This window comes from Cygnus olor, chromosome 2 (genome assembly GCF_009769625.2).
Source record: "Cygnus olor isolate bCygOlo1 chromosome 2, bCygOlo1.pri.v2, whole genome shotgun sequence".
NCBI classification, from domain to species: domain Eukaryota; kingdom Metazoa; phylum Chordata; class Aves; order Anseriformes; family Anatidae; genus Cygnus; species Cygnus olor.
In genome coordinates, this window is record NC_049170.1 from 44,261,810 (window position 1) to 44,286,280 (window position 24,471).

The 24,471-nt window shown below is 36.9% G+C and overlaps 1 protein-coding gene and 1 long non-coding RNA gene across 5 annotated transcripts in view; one reads left to right on the top strand and one right to left on the bottom strand.

Annotated features, from left to right (window-relative positions):
• Positions 1-1,669: 1,669 nt before the first annotated feature.
• Positions 1,670-20,943, top strand: LOC121065837. Its single transcript, XR_005817347.1, has 3 exons — positions 1,670-1,743; positions 13,368-13,375; positions 20,931-20,943. It is a non-coding gene; the product is annotated as an uncharacterized LOC121065837 (long non-coding RNA).
• TOPAZ1 (testis and ovary specific PAZ domain containing 1) overlaps positions 2,593-24,471 on the bottom strand; it is a 40,091-nt gene continuing 18,212 nt past the window's right edge. For all 4 annotated transcript variants that reach the window (XM_040548947.1, XM_040548946.1, XM_040548945.1 and 1 more), the window contains 12 exons: positions 20,059-20,122; positions 19,073-19,224; positions 18,777-18,869; positions 18,412-18,527; positions 16,886-16,952; positions 15,438-15,612; positions 13,809-13,909; positions 10,114-10,279; positions 9,409-9,573; positions 8,356-8,559; positions 7,895-8,078; positions 2,593-6,181 (listed from right to left, as the gene is read on the bottom strand). In XM_040548947.1, coding sequence (XP_040404881.1) covers positions 5,968-6,181; positions 7,895-8,078; positions 8,356-8,559; positions 9,409-9,573; positions 10,114-10,279; positions 13,809-13,909; positions 15,438-15,612; positions 16,886-16,952; positions 18,412-18,527; positions 18,777-18,869; positions 19,073-19,224; positions 20,059-20,122 — 1,701 coding nt within the window. In that variant the 3' untranslated portion in view covers positions 2,593-5,967. The remainder of the gene's footprint in view (positions 6,182-7,894; positions 8,079-8,355; positions 8,560-9,408; positions 9,574-10,113; positions 10,280-13,808; positions 13,910-15,437; positions 15,613-16,885; positions 16,953-18,411; positions 18,528-18,776; positions 18,870-19,072; positions 19,225-20,058; positions 20,123-24,471) is intronic.

Genomic DNA, 24,471 nt, shown 5'->3' on the forward strand with positions numbered 1-24,471 from the left:
TATGGCGATCACGCATCTCCTGGTACTGGTGCCTTGGTCACAAACTGCATCCCACCCTGTAAACCTGAATAATAACACTCCATCCATTCCACCCTGTAACACACAATGTAAAGATGCTCTCCCTTTCAATGTGCAGCATGTCCCCAGCTCTTCCATTTCCCATTGGAGGAATATCCCCGAAATAAGATATCTGCTCTTTCCCAAAGAGCACGTTAAGAGTTATCAAAGTACTCACGTGCACCTCCAATTTCTTTCATTCTGCAGGAAAGTGGGCAAAGAATCAGCCACGAGCTCTGCAGTCATCAAAGGAAAATCAAAAGCTATTTTCCTGTGATTTCCAACAGCAGACACGTATGCATGTTTATACACCTATTTTGCTTCCAAGGTAGTTCATGCCACTACAGAGACATTCAACCCCAAAGCAAAAACATCTATGGCTGATGAGTATAAGAACAAAAAGAGATTAACTGTTAGGGATTGTCGCTATTTGCATACAATCTATTGCATTTCTGGGCAGAAAAGGCTAAAAAGAGGGCTGACAAGGTTTAGGAACTACGTGTAGTTCAGTGAAGCTTTAAATCAAGTTAACACTCGCACAACCCTTGGGGGATTTGCATAATTTTCATAATGTGCAGCATGTTTTTGCCTCCTGATAGAAGCCATCAGTTATGTAAGCAAATTGGTTGCATAATTATGCAGATGGGAAAATAATTTTAATTGATTCAACAGAAAAGTGTGCTGTTCATTTGTTCATTTCACCCGGGATTTCTTTTTACTCAGTGAGGGAAAAAATAAATTGGGAGAGAGAATCAGGAGGTGACGCTGCCAGATACCAGCTCCATTGCACAGGGCACCTATTTTCAAACAGACCCAGGACAATAACCTCCTCCCACCTTTCTGAGCACAGGAACGAAATTCCTACTTTTTAGCCAAAAGGTCTCACTATATATTGTTTACAAATATTGTCACAATATCCCATGGGAGTAATATTGTGGCTTTATCTGGTCTCGTTCTCCTTTATAGGTTGGGCTTACCTGTCATTCTGCATAGTTCCTCCCACTGGCTCAGCAGAAATGGACTTCAGGTGTGACTGTATGTCAGCAGAAAGGCCAGAGGTCCGTAAATACAAATGGGTACTCTACACCTCCAAATAATTTCTATAAAGTGGCACACGCATTTCTGAATGGAAAGGTTGCTTTACAACAAAGTTAACATCTGAAAGAGTATGTATTTTGACTACCTCTTGACCCCTAACAGAAGGAAACATAAGCATCACAATGTGAGAATTATGAGAAATGTGAGAATTAAAGTCATGTTTTTGCAGTGGAAAATTCCATTAGCCTTGCATATTCCAAAGTGATTGTGGAGGCATAAACAGTGGCATAGCAGTGGGGAGAGAGTATGTTAAGCAGATAAGGGGACAGTAGAAGGTTCCACTGTCCCCAGATAAGGAGGATAGCTAGGAAAAACAAGACGAACAGTGCAAAATTGGTAAAAACAAAAAATCACGGGCCCTCTAGTCACAAGAGTATAAGGAAAAAAAAAAGGAAAACGAGAAATAAAAGGTTGGTCAAATAAAATTGTACATATATGGAATAGTAATAAGCGTTGAGTAGTTTGTGAACCTGTGGTATTCAGCCAATAAGGAAATGGGAGGAATTAAGCATCAGGTAATAAGGAACATAAGGTTATGATACACTTTTGCTATGCACTCCTGCTTGCAGGACGCCCACCACTGCAATCGTGAATAAAAATGCTAGTTCACTGAGATCCTCGCCTGAGCCTGTGTTATTGGCTGCAGATTGTTTCTCACAACAATGAAGTTGCTACAAAGAGCAAAAGAGGCCTTCTCTCCTTGCTCCTTTATTTGTGTCCTCATCCTCAGCCTGCAGGGAAGTCGAAATGTGTTATCAGTTTCTCCAGTCCCATTACACGCAAAGCACAGAAGCTCTGAGGCCAGTAACGTCACTAGCAGTTTTTGATACTAGACATGATACCAGTCATTTTAGAGGAGATGCAGAATGATTAAAGACTGAAAAACGTAGACCTGCGATTTGCCACAAGACAAAGATACAAGATACATCCAGAGAATGTGAAAGGACAAAAATGTGAACTAGCAATCGCTCTTAATGTGGCCATTTTTTCCTACGCTGAGGAGTATAGCACTAAGATTTTATTAAATGCTCGATTGCTACACCAGAGACGTTTCATTTTACTCTCTCTCCTCATGTGAGAAGTCTCACTAGCATCCCATTAGAATTCTTCAGTGAGCTGAGCGCAGCACACAGGCCGTTCCCCCAAATCCTCCACTCGAGCCTGCAGTTAAAACTGGAAGCTGGCCATGTCCACAGCTGGGAGCTTCAGCCCAATTTATTCATGAGCATTTGCTACATTATGTGCTATGGCATGGTGAAAAAATGCATAATCTGACTGATTTCACACATTCTTAACCTCTTCACACAGTATATCATACTTGAGATCCTTGTAGTTGTTACTAGATATTAAACTCTCTACGTCTACGGGCCATTGGCCTATCCTTTCATATAGCCATGAATATTAATTAGAGAGATCTGAATGGAATTAAGTATTTTAATGACAACACTGATTCACAGGTGTTTTGGATATTTCACATAAAGAATAAAACCCAACATTTATTAACATCTTAACAATTCCTCCAAAATGATATCCCCCCTTTTACTACATTATAAAACATCGTAAAACTATCAAGCTTCTACCTCCAGCTTCTCACCTCCATCCAAGATGTGGGTTAAAAAACTCTCAAAACTATCAAGGCTTCAAAATAAAATCGTTGCAAGTCTTCCAAACTACGTTATTCTGCTTTAGTTACAAGAAACTGTCCGTACCTAACAAAAGTCATGTTTCCAAGAGCATAGCTTGTGATCAGTGAAAATTGAAGATTTCCATGAAGAAAAAGGGCATTTCTCATACATCATTAACTAACAACATACTGAATAAGGATAGCTTTGTCTAGATTTAGCTATTGAGTGCAGCATAGGATTTTTTTTGAAGCACTGTCTCTATCTCCAAACACCTAAGTATACCTTTTGTCTCATATATATGGCAAAAAAAAAAAATCTATCAAATGAGTTGCTCCTCTCTAACAGAGTTCTTTCAGCTATTAAGAAACAGTAACTTGTATAAGGGGAAAAGCAAAAAGAGGGATATTTTCTACGGTGGCTAACTGCAAAAATGCATCTTCTCTGTTGTCCTTAACTTTAATCTTTGGAATATTTCTTCATCTTTTCAGGAGCATTTCCATTCCACAACAAAGTTTTCCTCACTTGCTATGTCCCTTTAGCACATGGAATTTCTGTCACCAAAAGGGTACTAAGAACGCTGATCAAGAAACCTTTCTGAAATTTTGATACACAACAAAATGACCGGATTTGTACAGTATTTCAAAGACCCAGGAAGTATGAAAGTGTGAGATAAAAGACTTACAGTAAAGCTATTTAAATTGCCTATTGGTTTATCATGGTGACAGGGAGCTGTTTCTGTATTGACAGAAACAGCTGGATCCTGATGCACCCACTGGTTTTAACAGAACTTCTTAGCAGTGATGTGGGGAGGTTGCTTTGCCTGTTAATATAAAATATGACTGAGATTGCATCACATCAGCTGAAGATGATACTCAGGAGATGGAGCCAAAACATTGCACAAACTTTCCACAGTTCCAAGCTAACCTGGAAAGTCGATGGCTAATCTCTGAAGAATAAATCAACATTTGGATTTTTTTTTTTTTCTGGGGCTGCTCTAAGCAAAAATTCAAGGTTACTTATAACAGAAAAATAATGCTGTCCCTAGAACATCCCAACTTTTGAAGCCATAAGGATTATTAAGAGAATTTTGTCCTCCTGCATCTCTCAAACAGTATTAGCCACATCTGGTACTGCTTACAGAAATGTGGGATTTAGCTGAGGTTCAGATAGCTTCTGACTAATTCCAAGGAAGATTAAGCTACAAAGGATCTTACAAGACGTAATTAGCAAAAATGACTTAGTTTCTCGCTGTTGACTACATTGCCAGTTTTAATTTGTTGAAATCTCCAAAATTGCTCTTGCCTGTAATGCTGGAGTGGCTGGAAGAATGTCAGTTCAGATTTCTCATCTGAAACCCGATCGCTTCATATCCAGCATTCAGCTACTAGGGAACAAAGCAGCAGAATGCTAGTGGATTTGACTAAGTGGACAGCCTTGCAAATGGGAGAGCCATCTCAGACAATACCAAGTGGTAGAACCCAAAGTCTGTTTGAACTAGCACCAATTGTTTCTCAAGGACAAGGGTTTTAAAGAAATGCCATGTGATTTTACTACTGAACCTGCTAGTTTTTGTAAGGAAAGCAGGTGAGATCCCTACAGAAGCATGATAAGTTGCAAAAACTTAAGAGCTTCTATCCCTGTATTTTTCTGTACAGGTGGGACAGTGATCTCAGAGGTCATCAGACTCGAATCTTCTTTCCTCCAGTAGCAGTTCCAAGACAGACTGGATGAGCAGTGGTATCAGATGAAGAGGGCCATACAACAACCAAAGATCAGATAAATGACATCAGATTAACGAGACGGACCCCAAGACTAGAGTAACACCCCCCTCACCCCAAACAATAAAACACCAACACCACTCCAAAACCCTCAACAACCATCCAGCTCTAAAATCATGATAGCTTCATGACTCAAAGAACACCTGCAGTAATGCTGTGAGAACTGAGACTCATGCTGCCTCAGAGGGAAAGATTTTTAAAAAACTGAGGGTTTACACCACCACCTTGGCTGTCACTAATGATGGAACAGGCTTTGAAAAAACACGTAAGCTTCCATACCCAAGAGAGCAGAAATTCTCAGCACAAGAAGCTCTAATGGGAATGGAGAGCAGGACCAAAACAGCTGCATGTTATGTCTGTGAAGGTTGGTACTGGAGATCTTAACGCTACAGAAGTGGAGAGCTTGGGCAAGTAACAGCTTTGACAAAGGTCCCATTGATTTGCCATTCAGTCCTTCCTCTTCAGGTTGCAGATCCGTAAATAAAGTCTGACTTAAATATTCCATGCCCCAGATATGATTCATGATTTGCAGGTGAAAAAAGAATTCCTGAAGAAATAGGAATGCTAGAACCAGCTTGCTACAAGGCTCCATCTTGTCATACTGTTGGCAGAAACTTAAAAATGGTAAAGTCAATTATCAGATGTGAAGGCAAAAAACACTTCCCACTAAGAGCAACCATCAAGGGAGAGAGAAAGTTTTCCTTTTCAGTGAAAACGCACAGACACACAAATGTGAAGCCATATACAAGCTGTTATCTAGACACAACTAAACCTTCAGCTGTGAGCAACTTGCATAGACTCTCAGTTCTGTGAAGGAAAGGTATCCTAAGTCAGGCATGTCTCATGCGGCAAATGATTTTGAAGATACTTTATTCTCACTGCTTTTTACTGGGTGTTTGGAGTAAGGAAATGAAGGCCTAAGTAAGGGGCCTTCATTTGGGTGGGACAATATCACAAGGTACTGTAAGGAAGACAAAAGAAAACGTATTACTTTTACAAATTATGAAACAATGTGGAAAACCTCTCACTGGGGAACAGCAGAAACACTCAATCAAAGCTGTTACCTACATAATAGCACTTGTTGGGAAAGTAGTAACAGCTAGTGCTATGTTCTCCTTAAAAAGGAGAATGCAGATTCTGAGGCTAGAACTTTCTTGTCATATAGTGATGTCATTAAAATACACCTACGTAAGCCATATAGTTAGGAAAAAAATTGCTCTTTTTGTCCTACTATCTGCATTATCATCAACGTAAGTACTTAAAAACACAACTTGAGTTTTGAAGCCTTGCTCTAAGACAATAAGGCTGAACACAGTGGCAAATACCTTTAGTAATTTTTATTAGTTTTAACAATGATTACTTAAACCACTGAACACCCTCCCCTGAAGTCTTTATTTATTAATTAATGACTACTGAAACAGCCAGACCTTTCCAGCCCATTTCATATTCTCCTGAAGCCATTTTAGAGCAGATGTATGCTCCAAGCTGTAAACTTCTTCCATATTAACATTCACTGTCATACGCTTAAGAAAAAGCTTTGGATCAGATACATGAGCAGCCAGGCTAAGTCTCTCCATTCCTGCTTGATAGTCACTGTTACTCTGAACTGTCTGGTCTTCACATCTGTAAGTGAATTTTCACAAATACAAAATTATGCAACACGCAGGCCCTCCCTCTGCCATTTGCCTCATGGTTTATGCTGGCAACAAGATCACAAAAACATTAACCTAACACCTTGTGTTCACTTATGATAGATGTTAACTTCTAGACAAATTTTAGCTGATTATTTTGAAGAATTTAATAAGTTAGACTTTAGAATTTAAGAAGTTAAATTTAATAAGTTAGAATTTAATAAGTTAGACATCTTTTTAACATATTTTACAGTACTGAAACGTAATAGGATTTAATGCCAGTGCAAAGCAGGTCTGCAATATTCACATTTCATGAAGAAATGCTCTAGTCTGGGCTGGCAAATTCAGTAAAGGAATGTAAACCATTTTATGAATTGAATATTCCAAGAATTTATGTAACATGCTTGAATCCAAAAGGATTACTCATGCTTGGCATGTAATCACTTTTGGAATAAGGATGTGCCTAAGTGACATGCCTATGTTTTTGCAAGAGCAGAATTTACTCTTTAAGCAGACAAGCAGAGGTACGACAGCATACTAGCAAAACTGTCATCTAGTATAGGCTGCAACCTCTACATCAACACATTTTCATAAAAAAATAAATCTCTCTATGGGGTTTAATTTCCTTGTGTGTCAAATTAGCTGAAGAATATATCCTAAGTATAATCAGAAAAATTCCTCTGAAGACAAGAATTCTCAAAACGATACTGTTGTTCTGGCCAGCACCGTTTTCCTAATAATTTGATCATACATCAAACTGAGCGTGATTTTTCTTTTCTGCTGCATGCAACGTATACATTTCTTATTTTACAGGACATGATTGTTTTGACCTGAAGTAACCACTGTTCGAAACATAAATTTAACATTCCCTTAAAAGACAGCAGAAAAACTTAAAGAAAACAAATTGTGTGTCTTTAAAGGTAAGATGTTCAAAAAAAAAACACGGTAAAAAAAAGTCATTTATCAAAAAAAAAAATTAAGAGATGTATTTCTTGGGATGGGTAGAGCTGAAAGAAGACACAGTACTCAAGTTTGAGATGCCCTCATTTATCCTACTTAACAAATGCAGCTTTGCTATGCAGTTTCACATCTTGATACTGAGCCAAATAACCCCAGAGAAAATAGGGTCTTGAAAAATAAATTACAGGCATAATCCAGTGACAGTGGTTGGTGGTTTATGGACAAGAGGGAAAAGCAGTGAAACAAATTTTTATCTTGCAGTTACTCAGTCTCACAGGAAGGGAAAAAAATCACACTTAATATCAAGATACTCCCTAGAGAGAGAATCAAATAAAATGGTTCCAAGCACTTTCCAAAGAACAGCCAAAAAAGTTGCATTTGCTGTATGAAAGGAGTTAACATTTTGACTGTGCCTTTCTCCTCCGATGCTTAACCACAACACAAGACTCTGTATGCTGAGATGTGAACCTATCTTGTTTTGAAAATACAGGAGTACACTTGTAGCATGCTAGACACATTCAGCTAGGGAACACAGGCCAGTATCACTCAGGAACAATTATTTTTTTGCTATGCATGTAGAAAATAAAACCAGAAACACTTACTGTTATATCATCAGTTTGTAAAAAAGGATTAAAAACAAGTTTTTAAACAATTCTCTTTCCTAGCCAATAGGAAATCAACTCTCTCATTAATTACATGTTCACAGTGATAAGTACAATAAATAAGGTAAAAGTCTGACACAAACCTTTTCAGTATTATTTGAAGAGACTGAGTAGTAGCCCCTGGACTTTGAATATCGCTGGCATTTGAAACGAGGAATAATTCAATGGCCAACAGCATCTCAACCTCAGACACGTAAAAAGGAATTGGCAAAATTTTGTGATGTAAATTTCCCTCTAGCGGCAGGTAGCAACCCAATGATAAAGCAGCTGTGAGTAAATGCAGAAACATAAGAAATTAAGATTACCAATACTGAACATGGATCTGTTTTCTTCATGCCCAGTAGTAGCCACTGATTCATATTCCCAACTGTTGCTATTTCCCAATAAATATTTTGGTTACAAATAAATTCCTGACATTGACAAAGAAAGTGCTGTTTTCTTCTTACAAGGGAGACTCATTTCTCTCACCCATTTCTCCCCAACACACTAAGCTGCTAATGTTATCCACAGAACATCATGGAAGGATGTTTAAAAATCAACTTACTTTTGTAGTAGGTTCTAGCTTTACTCCACAAACAACTTCTTCCCAAACCTGTGATTAATCCTCTAAGTAGAAAAAAATCAACAGCTATATTTTTTGAAAGCATGAAGTCTACTGCAGAAGATGAGACCCCAAGGTTCTTGCTCTCAAAACAGGCTTTTATCAGCAGGTTAAAAACGCAGCTGTACTGAGAAACATCAACAGTATCTGAAATGAAAAGAAGAATATTTACTACTCAATTCAAATCAAATCAAAGCCTACTTGCAGAATCGCTTCTCAATGTTGGGGACCAGCACCAAGATCAGGCTTTTTGCTTCTATGAGCAAAATGGCACAAGGTTGAGATAATTTATGGTAGCACTTTATTCATCAAAATTCTTTTCATACTCATTTAATTTACATTGTGAGAGAGGAAGTATTAAAGTCCAAGTAATAATTTGCTGTGAAAACCAAGAGGATCAGATAAAAATATATTCACTTGCTCAAGTCTACAAATAAAATGCTCACCTGATCTCTCAAAATCTGCACCAATAAGAAACATCTTGGTGTCTGAAGTTCTGCTTCTACTCTAGATGGTCTTCCAACTAAGCTAATACTTAAAAGCACACACCGATAATAGGACTGAGACCTACGGAGCCTAAGTGGAGCCTAAGTAACTACCCATCTCAACCTGAAGTACACATCTGAACTTTGTCAGATAAACTGAGCCTAAAAGAGCACTCAATTCAATGTACAGAAGTCTAGGGTGGCTTGCTCAGTTTCTATCCTATTGTACAGACTGTGTATGCTCTTTAAAAATTTATTGGATCTTCCTTGTGGGCCTGTGTAACTGAGCCAACTGGAGAAAGAGATCAGGCATGCAAACTGTGTGCATGAGTGCATGCACGTGTGTGAGGCAAAAGCTGCAGAGTTCAATGACACTACCCTCTTTGGAAAAAAATGAGCTTGTATAAATCCATCTTCTTCAAGAAATGTTACCAGGAAAACGAAGAAAAAGAACAGTACAGAATAATCTGTTACATTTTTAGCTCTTAACACAGCACCTTTCCTTACTTACCAGAACTATTTTGGAAACCTGGTAAATTCTGAAGAACTTCCAATGCCTGCCTGTATAAACTCTGCCTCATGTACTTGTGCACTAGTGAACATAACAGATTATGTCGATTGAGGATGTCCTCTTCATCACAGGGCCACAATGGTGTATTCGTGGTCCATTCTGACTCTGCAGCAAAGAATGGCATAGTGTCATTTCTATGAACTAGAACTGCTGGATGCTGTGACTTCTGGCCATTAAGAGTATGCTGTAAACTGTAGCAGAAAAGAAACTTCAAAACTTATCATAAATGCAGTTTTTGTTATTAATAACTTATTCCTTATCACTAATACTTCTCAGATGGATTCTCAGAACCTTTTAATTTTAAATAATCCCTTTTATTGAGTATCATGATAGTAAAATGAACTGTCAGGGGCATATCTAACTATATATGTATACAGATATGTACGTATTTATTTAATTATATAAAACAAATGTGAATAGAAAATTTTAGATCCTCAATGTTACTTTATAGAACACCTCCTGTTCTTGTTTATACTTTCGAATTTCTTCTTTCAGTAGGTCAGAATTCCAAAAAGCCAACAACTATGTATTATTTTAATTTATTTTAATAACACAGACCAACGTAACTTGTAGCTGAAAGCTTTCACAAAATGGGACAGTTCAAATTTAAACGTCAAAACTCCATTCTTTGTAAGACGAGTTTACCTCTCAATACCCATGTCGCTCCATCCAAACTTCCAGTTTTAAGAAAAATTTCTGCAGCATTATTAACAATTTGACATCTTGATGCTAAGTTCTCTGCACCAATAAGTCCTTTCAAGACTGTAAAATTTATCTGTAGCTCATGCAATTTATCCAAAACCGTCCTTCCCTAGCATAAGAGTGAGAAAGGAAACAAGGAAGGTCTGAGAAAGCAATGACATGAATGAACACAGAATGCCTACACATTATACAGCACATTTAATTTAGTGACAAAGTTTTGTATACATCAGTTTAGTGACATTATCCAAACTAGGGAGGAGCACGAAAAGGATCACATAGTAAAAATTCTAATGAATAATAGCAGATTTTTTAATTTGTGATTCTGTAGACAAAATAAAACAGTCATTGTTCAACAGCTCCCAGCACACTATTCTTTTTAGTATGTTCACAGTATAATGTTCCTACACAGTATTTTAATATGCTTTGTAATTTATTTGCATTTGCTTGCTTTAGCATATTAATATTTTTACTCTCTTGATTCTGTTCAGCCCTATGTAACTTCTATAATTCTAAGAAATTCATAAGCCAAACAGAACAGATAATTCTACCCAGCAGGACAAAAAATGGAAGAAGTTGTGCCCGTGTGACCAACAGTAAAACAACCAACAACTTTATCATCATATACCAAGCTGATTTTCAGTCTGGTTTCCTAGAAGAGTTTCCTGTCAAACTTCTTTTTCTTCTGCTTTTTAGCTGGCTTTCTCAGTCAAAGATAAAAGAAAGGTAGCAATCTCAAAGATAATGAGTATCTGACCAACCTAAAGAAGTACTGATGAAGCTGAAAAGGGAAACTAAATTAATGTCCCCAGCAAGGCAAAGACAGGCAGGATTTAGCACTTGTCATCTGGCAGCAGTTTGCTGGTCAAGCAACACGAACACAACTCCAGCCTAGACATGTTCCAGCTCTTGCTTAGTGGGTGCATCAAAGAAGAAGTGACTTATTAAAAAGCACGGCCACGTGTGTATGCACGCAGGTGGCATGGGAAGGAAGGATGTGGAGGCAGAGGGAAAGGGAGGTTTAGGGAAACAGAGATGTTGACAGAAAATGAAACATACTCATTAAGAAGCTATTTTTTTTGAAAATGCCTTGTGTGTATGCATGTAAGTACTGTGAACTGGCACATGCCCCAAATTCGAGACTTAGATACCTACAGGTATCTGCAATGGTTTATCTCAACATAACGTGTAAAAGAATACAAACTAAATGATTGCAGTTATCATTTATGGTTAGATCAAATCCTTCATCCTGTCTTATTTTCTGGACTACTTTTTTGAAGAAGCAAGACAGGGCATCAAGAAGATAGCCCCTAATCACAGGATTACTGACTTATTTCATAGATACAATGGAGCAAAGCTGGTTGGAAAGAAGTAGTAATGACAGTTCTAGTTCATCCCTGAAGCAGAGATCAATTTGGAGGTTGTCAGTTCTGATAAAAATCACTCGGAGCACAACCTCATTCACACTCCAATATGGTCATCACAGGTTGTCTGTGAGGCTATTTGAGGATCTTGGAGAGCAGTCTATTGAGAGAGGGATTTGACACCCTGTCAAAGGAGTGATGATCTTTTGCTCTATACATAAAAAAAAAAGTAGTAACGTAAGAACTGCCTGCTCTTAGTAACCTCTATCATACAAGAGAAACAATACACATGCTTTTGACACCTTGCACCTCTGATGTCAGGAAATGAAGATGAACTTCCTGGGAATACGAGATCCTGCAACCAAATATCAAGATCTCTCCTTACAGGAGATCTTGAAAAATAGCTCTGTATGAAGGTATTTCCCTGCAAACACTGAATATATGCTGCCTCTGCTGAAGACGACAGCCAGAAAACAAGCCAAACTAAGCTCTTAAATGAGAAACAAGAGCGCTAACCACTTCTCAATGACAAGAATTTAGACCACCTCAACAGAGGCCAGGAATCTCCCAAGGATTCTACAAGCGAGTACTGTGGAACAGAAACACTTTAAAAATTCTAGTGCGGTACTAAAAAACTGCTAGTGCAAAGCCCCCTTCCTTCCCCTTACTCTCAAAACAGTGTCACACTGTGCTGTGGCACTCTTTTGTGACGGGTGCAACCAGCGTGCCGTAGCTCGATCAGGACCTGTTAGAGACCCTTCTACACTACACACTGATGCTGCAAAATTTCTCGTTCATCAAAACGTGTGTACCATGTCTAAACCAAGCACCTTTATCTGGTATCCCCTGGGACTTGGGGTGGCCCTGGAAGCAGACAGCAGCGCATGGGTTTCACGTAACAGAATTCTTCAGGGTCATGCCTTATAGGTAGTAGTTCAAAAGACATTTTAGTTCTTTAATGCAAACTAGAAAGGGTTCCCCAGGTCTAAAAAGACAAAAGGGGACAGGGAGAGTTTAATTTTGTTTGTAAAAATACATCCTTGAAATCATGTATAGGATGAGAAATGTCCCAGTACAGAATAATTATTTCTTGCAAGGATCAGCCCTAATGACAGAAAGACAAATTCAGAATACAATCACTGACCAAAATACATCCCAGAAGCACTGGTGCTTCAAATTCTCCCTCCCATTCGCACTGGTCATGCTGCACTGTATAGGGGAGGCAGATTGGTATAAACTGCTTCCTTCCACAGTGAAAAAGAAGAAATATAACATCGGAGCAGAGCTTGCTGCAGTGAACTTATGATCAATTACTGCATGAGTCCTAAAGAGTGGAAAACATCCAGTGAAAGGTCTAGTCTCTTAACACTGGCTTATCGTAATATTGGACAGCAGGAAAGGACTGTAAAGGGTATTTCTTTGTGAGGTTCAACTCTCTGTAAGATTCACACAGCTCATATATCCAAATCTGGCAAGATGTGTGAAATGAAAAAGAACCCCAGAAGAAAAGCCTTCCAGTAACATTCTGGGGAAGCACTACCAAATGCAGCAGGAGCCCTGCTATGCCTCTCTCCTGTCTTCTCGACCTTAGCCATTCCATCTGAGGTCAGGCTCATAAGAATTGGTGCAGGAAATATTTCTTGAGTTGGGCGGTATTGGAATACAGCAGCATTACCAGGTGGAGGAAAATGGCGTTTGTGGTAAACCAGGTTGGTCCAGAACCTCAGGAAGATCGGTCTCTTAACCCTCATTCATCCCTACCTCAGAAAAGGCAAAGCTGACCCTGAGCAATCAAGTTTCTAGGTTGCAAGACCAATTTATGACAGACTTTACCAGACAGAAATGTCTTCTACCAGACAGAAATATTTATGTGCTTTTGTCTTGAACCACACTGCATTCTTCTACCAAGCAGTACGAATACCTTGTACATCCATCACTACAAGGAAAACAATTTCCACAATCTGTATATTTTGCTCATATAAAAGCTGTAATTACATAATGTATGAAAAATAAAAGTGTATTCGTTCTCACAAGCAACTTCCTCCACTCTAATCAACAAAGCAAGCAAGAAAAAATCCCCACACATGCAAAGCTCAGAAGACTACTGCCCAGAAAGGCACAATAAAATGCTTTGATCCAGCTGGACAACTAAGAAGCACTAAGATTGTGGGGAGGCAGGTGGCACATCCAGATACTCTACTAGAGAAACAGTTTAGCATCTAGTAAGGTAAAGACAAATGCTTTTTCTTCCAAACAGGTTACTATAGTCCAGTGTACCTTTCTCCACTGTAGTACTTTGCGATAAGAATTCATCACGCTTATGCCAGTCCTTCCAATGAAAATCCTGTCTGCTTCATTACATGTCAAACTTGTTATTACTAGAAAGAAAAAATATGTATTATTTTTGTTTTCACATGTAAATTCAGTTTCAAAGAACTTGATCCCAAAACTTACACTTGAAAAACACAGTCATTGTGAAAATATTAAAAATATTTTATGAAATACTTGGCATTAAATGTAATAATTTCCTAAGTCTGACAATAACAATAGTTTATTCGGACGTTATTTTCTCTAGTTTATCCATAAGATGCTTGGACAAGTAATGGCATAAGTTAGTAACATCATAACTTAGCAACATCATTACTTGTAAAGTATGCTCTCAATTTTCTGGCACTATGAAGAAACAATGGCAGTTATAGATCTGGGTAACTGCAAGTTTTTCCAAGCCATATTATTTACGTTGGAAGCATTGCTGGCACTGTAGAACAGTGGTTGCCAGTGTGGGATGGTACACACACAATTCTTCCCACACAGGTGCGGGAAAGTATTTTTCGTGCCATTGATAAATTAAATAAAAATTTTAAAATAGTGTTTATTTCATCTTTATTTCATCCTTTTTTACATTTCTGTTTTGATGTATGTTTTATAATGCACATAATGTATTAGTGCAGTAGTACACGTATATAATTTATAAATAAATACACATTAAGTAAGTGTTCAAAAATTTTTTACTGATGGGGTGTCTATCAGTTTGGAGACCACTGCTCTAGAGAAGACAGACCAAGTTTCAAGCTCCATCAAAACCTTTTTTCTGTGTCATAAATGGAAGAAGTTTTATACTATGAAAGTCTGTAATCAGAAAGGTCGTGTCACATAACTGAAATAAATATTCATCAGGTTTTAGTAGTTAATACAGGTTGAAAAAGATTTGACTCATCCATTATACAAAGCTTTAATATCCCACTGACACTTACGTCACTGAGCCTCCGTCTTCTACAATCTTATTAGGAAGAAGGATGCAGATAAGTAAATGAAGAGGCATTGAGTGGAAAGTGGAAAGAAAACCTGCTAGAAATACTAAAAAAACTAGGTGTTTTGAGGACCCTGCCCTTGCAGAAATTCTTGGTTCGTTAGGGGACTGAGAAATTCTGAAAATCCAAATTGCTAATACCCAAAGAAACCAAACTAACCAAACGAAAGATATATACCTGATGTAATCCTGTTCAATGTGTTTTTATATGTACTAGTACATGCAGCTGTATTTACAGCTCTGAAGTTTATTTATGCTATTAAGAGTGTTGCACTTCAGATGACAAAAATTAAACATGCTTGCCTTTGTCCTGAGAACAGGACATTCTTTCTTAAAGACCAAGAGTTTTGGTTTCTCTTTGTAATCTGACAGAGCTCAAGCATGCTTCTTTCAGAACAAGTAGCTCTTTAAGTGTAAGCACCACAGATTTTACTTCTGCCAGAAAATGACTTCTGTTGATTATTTCAGCTGCCTGTATTTGCATGTAAAGAAATTCTGAATATTATTAGATGAAAGTAACTAATATGAAGAAAAGTCAGTACATGATTTTGTTTTCCACCTCAAGCAATAAAGCATTTACCCCATCTTAATTTTACCTGCATCAGCAAAATCGCAAAAAGGAACTCCTGGTCTGTCTTTCTCAGAATCTCTCGTTAGTATTTCAGCAATACATAAAGACAATTTCTGAAGGTCATCAAAATGTTCACATCCGGTTCTTGCATTAACATACAAAGTTCCCATCTTACTCCAATCATTTTTTTCCTTGCAATGCTATGAAAAAGATGAGTGACAAATATAAGCAAACCTGCTTCCAGAACACCAAACAGAATATACTGAAATTCAAGAGATAATCCTGAGTCAGACTTAAAGCAGAAAACAATGCAGCTAATATATACCCTGTGTCCTATGACATTACTGAATGTATTCTGATTTATGACATTTTACTTAACAGAGTACCACCCATTTCTTAAAGGAACAGATCAGAGTCTAGAGAAGTTAATCTGAAGAGATTATAACCAAATACAGACATTTCTAATGACATGACGATTAAACCTCAATGTTTTATATTCTTCTCTCTCAACACTTGTATTTTTATAACATATTACATATTTTTATAACATATATCATTAAAATTTTGTTAGCATCACCAAACCCATTTTCTTTCATCAAGGATTAAGTTAACTTGAATCCTCCTGTCAATATAGGCTAGGAATAATCACACGTCTGGTCCTCATGAGACACTCACCACTCTGGTATAACTTTTCTGAGAGGTTTAGGGCTCAGGCTACATTTACGTACTGTAATCTAGAGGCACAGGCTGCATATGCACATGCACTTAGAAAAAGTTAAATTTAAACCATGTGGGTCAGGATACCATTGGTAACAGTATAGGGCTGTGTTGCAGGGTCTGCAGGTAAGCTAACTGAGATGAGATCTGTGCCAACATGGAATTACAGAGGTTTTCAGGAACTGACTGGAGAAAATTGTGACCAGTCCTGGTCACAGTCCCGGTTCTTGCCTTCTTAAATTTAGGTTTCAGGATCTGTGCAATAAGTGTAGTAATATGTAAACTATACTATAATTGTTCATAAGAAGTAATTTGTCTCTCAGTGTGAAAAACGCAGCAGCCTGTTAAAGAAGTTATGCTGTAGTATTTTCTTATTCTTCAAAATAACCTGCCTTTCACAATTATGCCTTTTTATATAAGGTATTGATTCTGCTGAAGTATTAAGTAATTTTTGGTGAGAAATGATTTATCATTACTAATTACAAGCACAACAAAAAATTGCTGACAATTCTAAGATTTTTGAATTAGATGCAGAACTAGGATAAAAGCTACAAGTATGTAAATTAAAATAAGTACTGACATCACAGAAAAGCCAGACAATTTTTCCCTGAATGTTAATCTTTCCCAAAAACTGTTTTACATAGAAATGTATTATCATCACATTAATTTAAAATGACGTAAAAATTGCTATTTTATGTAGGTTTAAAAAAGTCGTGATTTAAGCATTCCAAAAGGCTTAAAAAATGCACACTGTACCTGAATTTCAACCATTACCAAATTGCAGTCAAAGAGCCAGTTGCTTTTAAAATGTCTTTCCTGAAATCTTCAATGGGAAAAAAATATTAAAACTTATTTTTAACACACCCTATTGAACTAAACTATGAACTAGCAGGTGATCAACAATTTATCATATTTGGATCATAAACTGACGTAATTTTTTATTTGATTTACTACACATAATATACAAAATGGACACTGAAAACAGACATTCACAATCATGCCGAAGGGAGTCAGTACATGTGCTATGCAAATAACTGAAGAGAGCTATTTTCCACAGATAATATTCCTTTCTCTTGGTATAAATGTAACTGAACAGGCAGGAATAAGACTTGCAATACATTAAGTAAATGCAGACCTCATTGTGCATGTCTGACAAAACGGTTAAAAAAAAAAAAGAAGTTGATTACATGAACCAAAGTGTAATTCAGCTTCAAATACCTCAGAATGAAATGGTTTATTCTGATGCTGCCACTGGAACAATGAATCCACCTACCCAGTGTGATGCTAGCATGCAGATACACTTCACCTACACATGAACGAGCTAGCATGTGTAGTTGAAGCAGTAAAGCTGCTCAGACTTCACAAACTCTTTCTCAGTTTGTGCTGAAAGCACAATACATACTGAGGCAACTTGGAAAGGGTCATTCCTTTGTGAATGAGATTCCTGATCTGAAAAGTGAAATCACCTCCAACACATGTGGTAAACTGCACGTATAAAACACTGAGATCTGTAGTTGAAAGGTATTCTATGGGAAAAGTATGAAAAGCAGCAAACAGTGATGGCTTGGTTTTACAGAGTAGATGCCTGCCGCATGTTTGGTTTCCTTTAAGAATCAAATCTTCCTTTATGAACCACAAATTTAGTTTCTCAACTTGTGTGTGCATATGTGATGGAGAAAATGGAAACGAAAAAACTTGGGCAAGTGATGGGAAACATCAACAGTTTTGGAACAGGTGTGGGCTCTGATTTCACATTTTGCCCAGCATAATCTAGTGGTACTAAAAAAAAAAATCACCCTCCTTGACACTTGTCTTGTGGAGGCACATGTGTTTAAGATGCACAGTAAATGAAACTAGAAGACTACTTCAGATTATAACTAACAATTTACTGCCTACATGATTTTTATTGCAGAAGTACTGTTTGCTTATGCTGGCCTAAAATATATATTAAATCATGACATTTCTAATTTGACTACACTTGTACAAATTTCTCCAAATAGTTGGGATCAGCATCCCATCAGACTGTACTATGACAATATTCAAAAGGCTAATCATAACTGCAGTCTGAATCTAAGTCTTGAGTAATGATCCTTGATCTTTGAAGCACGGCAAATTGACAGCATTTGAAAATACAGTTGGGCACAACATGGTTGTATTTTACTCCAAACCCCTAAATTTACACTTTCTAATCACCTTGTAAGTTTTTACATAAATTTATAAAATAGAACCTGAAGAAGGAACTAGACAGATATAACTATAAAAATAGCTCCTTAAAGGCATACCTGGATTTTATGTTCAAAACAACATTTATTTCCTGGCTGGAAACTTGCAATTGTTGAAGGAGTTTAGTAATGTAATTAAAATGTTCAAACTCAAGAAACATGCCAGCATCAATGAGCTGTAATATCAAACAGGGGGAAGAAAAGTAAGCATACAAGAATTGTCATCGTGTATTTCCACAGCCAAGCATCAGTGAAAAACACGTCACACTGAATCTCAGTCAAAAACCCATATCAAACATTCAGCTAGCCACAGTTTAACTTTTAAAAAATACCATTGAAAGAATATTTTAAAAATATCTTGCATTTTAAAACAGGCAAGCTATTTTCAGAAATTCCTTTAAATAGTAGTACAATCAAACTCATACCTTACGAAAGGTACTGATTAATTTAGGCACAGCATTTCTTATATTCAAAGAAGCCACGTGCTCGAAAACTTTCAGAAGAACATCCACAGCCGGCTATAATTTAGACAAAAAAGCACAATTAGTTTTATGTCTTTGTTCAACTAGAAAGGTTAGAGTTTTTAAAATAGGGGATTACAAATTTTTTCTTCAAGAATTAAGTACCGAAGTAAAAACAAACTTATTACTACAAATGGTATTGCCCCCAAAACTGAGAAACTATGGATCAAAAATTTTCAAAATATTTCAAGGCTACCTACCAGCGTATTAACCTGTACAGCTACACGCAGTATCTGAAATACTTCTTGCAACAAACAGTTCTTGAGCAAACAAACGAGAAGATCATTCAGCACTTGAAAAGCAAAATCCTCACCAGGAGTAACTTCTCTGTAATACCTGACAAATATTTGGACTGAAAAAGCAATTAAAATAATTTCACTTCAGGGGCACTGATGCTTTCTAAACAAGTTATTACCTTAAATTTTAAAAGCAGTGTAACAACTCTTAATTATCCAGGATATTATGGCACTGGGATATAGAGAAGAATAGGTAAAAGGAAAGATTGAACACAACGTTAACATTACTAAACCAAGACTGACTGTTCTGAAATACCTTCCATCATTGAGCTGAACTTCTGGAGGTTCAGGAAGGCAACATTACTACAGAGGGTGCAACAGGATCCCACGTTCATACTGTACTACATCCTACTAAGCTTTCAAAAACGTAGGTAAAAACAGAATGACTGTCGAGACTAAAATTTAGCCCTTTCTGACTCAACTCATAGGCTCACATGGATTTGAATCAACTCCGGTCTCTAAAATGTGTTGATTTTAATTGTCTGCATATATAACAGTGTGAAAGGACTAAATTAAAGCCGTTTGGATGCTATAACAGCACTTCATTTAATGCGCTTAATTCTGAAGTTTTGGGATTTGTAATATTTAGTTAGGGTGTTGTTCAAAACTGCCTTAACAAAATCTTCGTCCTGTTAAACCTTTCCCCTTGCCCCAGTATCTATTCTAAAGTCTAGATCATTTTCTAGGGAAGTAAGATTTTTAACAACCTCCTGAGATAACTGCGTATCGAAACACACATCCTCAATGGGAAACTGGTACATGAAAAACACAGGGATTCCTACTAAATGAGAACTTTATTCATTGTTGGAAGTGTCATCTATTTTTCTCCCAAGTCTACTTGTTTTAAATAAGCTAGATATCAGATATGCATAAAAAGATACTTATCATACCTGCACGTTTTAGAAGGCCTTTTTCTTTGATACTAATGTATGTCTTAAGTATTGCCATGCAAATCTAGAGGAAAAAAAAAACACAGTAAAACATTACCTCAGTTTATGCTAAACTATCCACAAACATGAGTTGTACCAGGAAACAATCTCTACATTGCTTCTAACTATTTGACCCATACATACCAACATATGCTGTAAGAAGGTAATTGGGTCTGAAGGCAAAGGCATTTTCAAAGGACAGCAAATCAAACAGAAAATGACATACATGAAATGTTTGGGAGAGGAGCTGCTGGAATCACAACTGCATGCGTGTGTGTGTATACTCGTAGCAAACGAAAAAAGGATTTTGAAAATACCTGGAATTAGTAAAAATGTGGCACACTAAACAAACAGAACAGCAAAGAGGTGAAACTGAAAGCACGATAAAAATTACACGAATGCACCAAGTCATCGAGAACTGAAGTTGCTAATAGATGGCTGAAATGTTTTTGTCTTAACATCTTAAGCTGCTTTAAAAATACATTAACCTCAGCTTTGTGATACACGTTCTGCTGTAGCTCTGCAGATGAAAAAGTAAAAACTACTTAGGTTAAATCTTAGAATTCCAAGATTCCAAGTTAGGAAAAAAAAAACACAAAAAAACACAAAAACAACAATACCCTTTTGCATCCCCTTTGTCACTTCTGAAAAATTTACAATCTTTCTGCAAAACATTTTAAAATGGGTCTTACATTTAATACTATTTTGTGAAATAACAAGCAATCAAGAGACACAACCCCCCCTGCCCCCCAACTGTAGATGTGTTATTGCAGAACTGAATTGGGTTTATTTTTAAACGAAACTTCAAGATTAGACAGGATCCACTCACTGAGTCTGTTACAGTGAATGAATTATCATGAAAGCAGGAGATACTGGCTTGTGGCCAAGACATCTTTAAGATTATTAACCTTTTCAGATCACCAAGGCAAACAACACAAAATTGTACATTTAAATACACTGACTATAAAGGTTATTATTTTTATTTTCAAACAGCATCATAATGTTGTTGAACTGTGGCCTAAGCTACCCCTTGTGGAAAATCAGGTAGTATGTTTGATCTTTAATATGTATGTGCTGTCACTCTTGCAAGGGGTTAACTCTTTTAATCCAAATCCAAAATCCCAGGTGGCTGAGGGCATTTCCAAAACAAACTTTAGCACATGCTTACAGTATGTAAATTAGTTTGCTTTCTTTAGGAATCTGTTTTCCTCCTCCTTTGGACTGACTGCCAAAAAAAGCCAAGATTGCATCTGGAGCTCTGACTGTTCCAACTATTAGTGAAATTGCTTGGAAAATCCAGTTGTAGTAGGTTTTAATCATGGGACATGTTACACTACATGCATAAAAGAAGTGAACTGTGTGCTTCATTTACAGCTTCTAGGAGGCTTCAGTTGATTTAATTGTTTAAATTTAAAGTTATAACTGAATCTATAGACCACGTAAAATGTGAGAATCTCTAAACTTTGAGTTAATCATAACACGTTTAAAATGAAGGTACATGAAACTAGAAAGAGACAAAATTACATTTAAAAAAAGTAGCATGGATCACACTATTCTGTCACCCACCAGCTGATTCGATAAATCACTTGATATGACAATTTAATAAGAAATGTAACAAAATGGCCGTTTATCTTCTAAAAGCAGCTGGCTGCCCAGTAAAACAGTTTTACTACAGTAACACAGAGGTGCTTAAATTACAAGAACAATCATCAAAATTCATGAAATCTTTCAGCATCTGTAAGTGTGCGCGCTGATGTTTAGTAAGAGGGAAAACCTCATGCTGCAGCCCTTTACTCAGTGAGATCAAAACCAGGATCCTTTTTACAAGAGGTTCTTTTCTTGCAAGATACTAGCACCTTTAAGATGTACATTCCATAATAAATGTGGCTGAAGCCAACCAACAAAAAATTATTTAAAGGTCATTAGAGATAGCAATAATAGGACAGCACAATTAGGTCTTATTTCTTTAAGAAGCCAAATAAAAAGCATCGGCCAGTTCTAATGCTTTATTGGGACAGAGTTCCCAGCTTCTCATCTGCTACGTGGACCCTGAATCTGATGTGTTGTTGCAGATCCAATGTGGAGCAGGGACTGTTCTCATGCTAACAGAAGTCATGAGCTCCCAGCCTTTGCTATCACGGCCGTCTCTTGTTTCCCAGTCTGCTATGCTCAGACTCTGGCTGCACTTCCTTGGGGGTACAATTCTACCTTGTGTCTGCATGGTCTCAGAGAAGATCCAGCCAACCTCTTTTTTGTGCAGCATTAGCCTCTGACACTGTGCAGTCTGTTGCCCTCAGTGTCTTGGTGACACAAATCCTCAATCAGCACAGGGGACTAGAAAATACATAGCAAAAAATCTCAACTGTCAAATTAAGGTATCTCATCAGGATGTGATATGCATCTACTGTCCTTAGAAGCAAATGCTTAATCTCTTTTTTGCAACCAAAGGGAAACAAATTTAAGAAGGAAATTCAAGCTAATTCAGGGAAATAACTCAAAAAGAAGGATGCTGGGCACCTTTTTTCCTCCAAGTAACACAGCTTTTTTTCTTTCAGTAAGTGGTAGCAGAGAACACATCTATACTGCAGAACAAGACAACTGATACAACAGGAGAAGATGATTCCACATACTAGTAAGCCACTATTTTAATCAACTAGTTTTGCATTTCTGCATAAAAAACAGCCTTAACTGATGACAATACTGCCACTTCAATCACACCAAATCAGCACTATCAACTAACGATTTTTGCCATCTTAATTTAAATGTCAAAAGCATTCCTTTTTACTAACAAATTTTTAAATTGGAGTGAGGTGCCTTTGGACAAACACAGAACCTTTTTTTTTTATTTATTTTAAAGATAGCAACTCCACTTAGCTTTCTGAAAATGCCTGCAACTACTGAAGCTGTTACAGCTGCAGAGACACTGATGGTCCATAGAGACGTATGAAAATCTCAGCAAAAGCATATCATTATTCAATGTCAAAGGATGCTCCAAAACCCTTTAGATTTATCAGACATCTGAATCAATACATTATTTAGTTTTGTATGACCTCTTAAATATTAAGTGATTGGGATTTTTCAGCCTTATTTCCTGTAACTGCTGAATGGACAGGATGAACCAAACTGTACACACTCTGAAAGACAGCTATTCTTGGAAGGCTAACTGATGTCTAAACCTAGTTAAAACCATTACCTTATCTCTGGGGAGTATTTAAAACAGTCTTAATAGTCTTGTTTACTTTGCCTAATATAGAAGAGATTTCACTGTGTGAAATGAAAGGAAACTTTCTTTAAATAAATAAAACTGGTAACTTGCAGAACGTGCTGATCTCAAGAGCATGCTGATTTCCAAAACATACGATGTTTTCGCGAATTAGATCACTGCTTTGTTGTGTGACTAATCACAACTGTGAAGAGTATTAAATCCTCGTAGGTTAGGCCATCGGGCATCAACACATTGCCTAATGAAAATGAAGAAAGCTCCATTATGGGGAAAGATAGTTCTCTTCAAAAATTCTGCTAACAACCACCACCGGAAACTTAATACTGAACAAGTAGACTGCTAGTCTGCTTAACAGTTCCTGAAGAGATTTATTTTGCCCTAAAACTGACTAGATGACTTCTTTGTTGCTGCTGTACCTGTTTTCCATTTATGTACTTTGGTGCCACCATGAGGTGTATGGCCTATTATCATTTTACGTAGTTCCAAAAAAACAAAATAAAGCAAAACAAAACAAAATGAAAACATGCTTCTGGACTACCAAGAAAGTTAGGCTATGTTTGGTGGGCAGAACTGTACATGTGCTGGGGTGCTACACCATAAACAAAATCATATGGAAAGGATTTTAATACCTTAACACAAATAATTATCGTTTTGCAATGTGTATATATATAAAAAGCTCTACAAATATGATAATTCACGCAAACTAGCTGAAAATCACTGATATTCAATACAGCCTGCCAAAAACATTTCACAACTGAGGCAAAAGGAAAACATACCATAAAGAATTATTTTCAAATGATCTTAGTATTTTTAAGCTGTCATATAAACTTTCAAAGAGGCTGCAAAGCATCAGAAAAAAAGGCAGCTTTTTTCAAAACATAAAAAGGAAGGAAACAACATCAAGAAAAACAACACCCAATTACAGGGACTTATTTTTAAAGTTCTGACACAGTACATTTAATTAATTAATTAATTTATTATTTTTTATATTATTTGCCTCTATCAGATTCAATGAAAAACACACCAAATTATTTTTTACATGCTTATTTTGTTATTTCTTACTTAAGAACGCTAATGATAAAATTCTAACTCATATCAACTAGATAAGAAATAATCTTGTAAGACCTGATGAGGACAAGTTTAGGCATTTG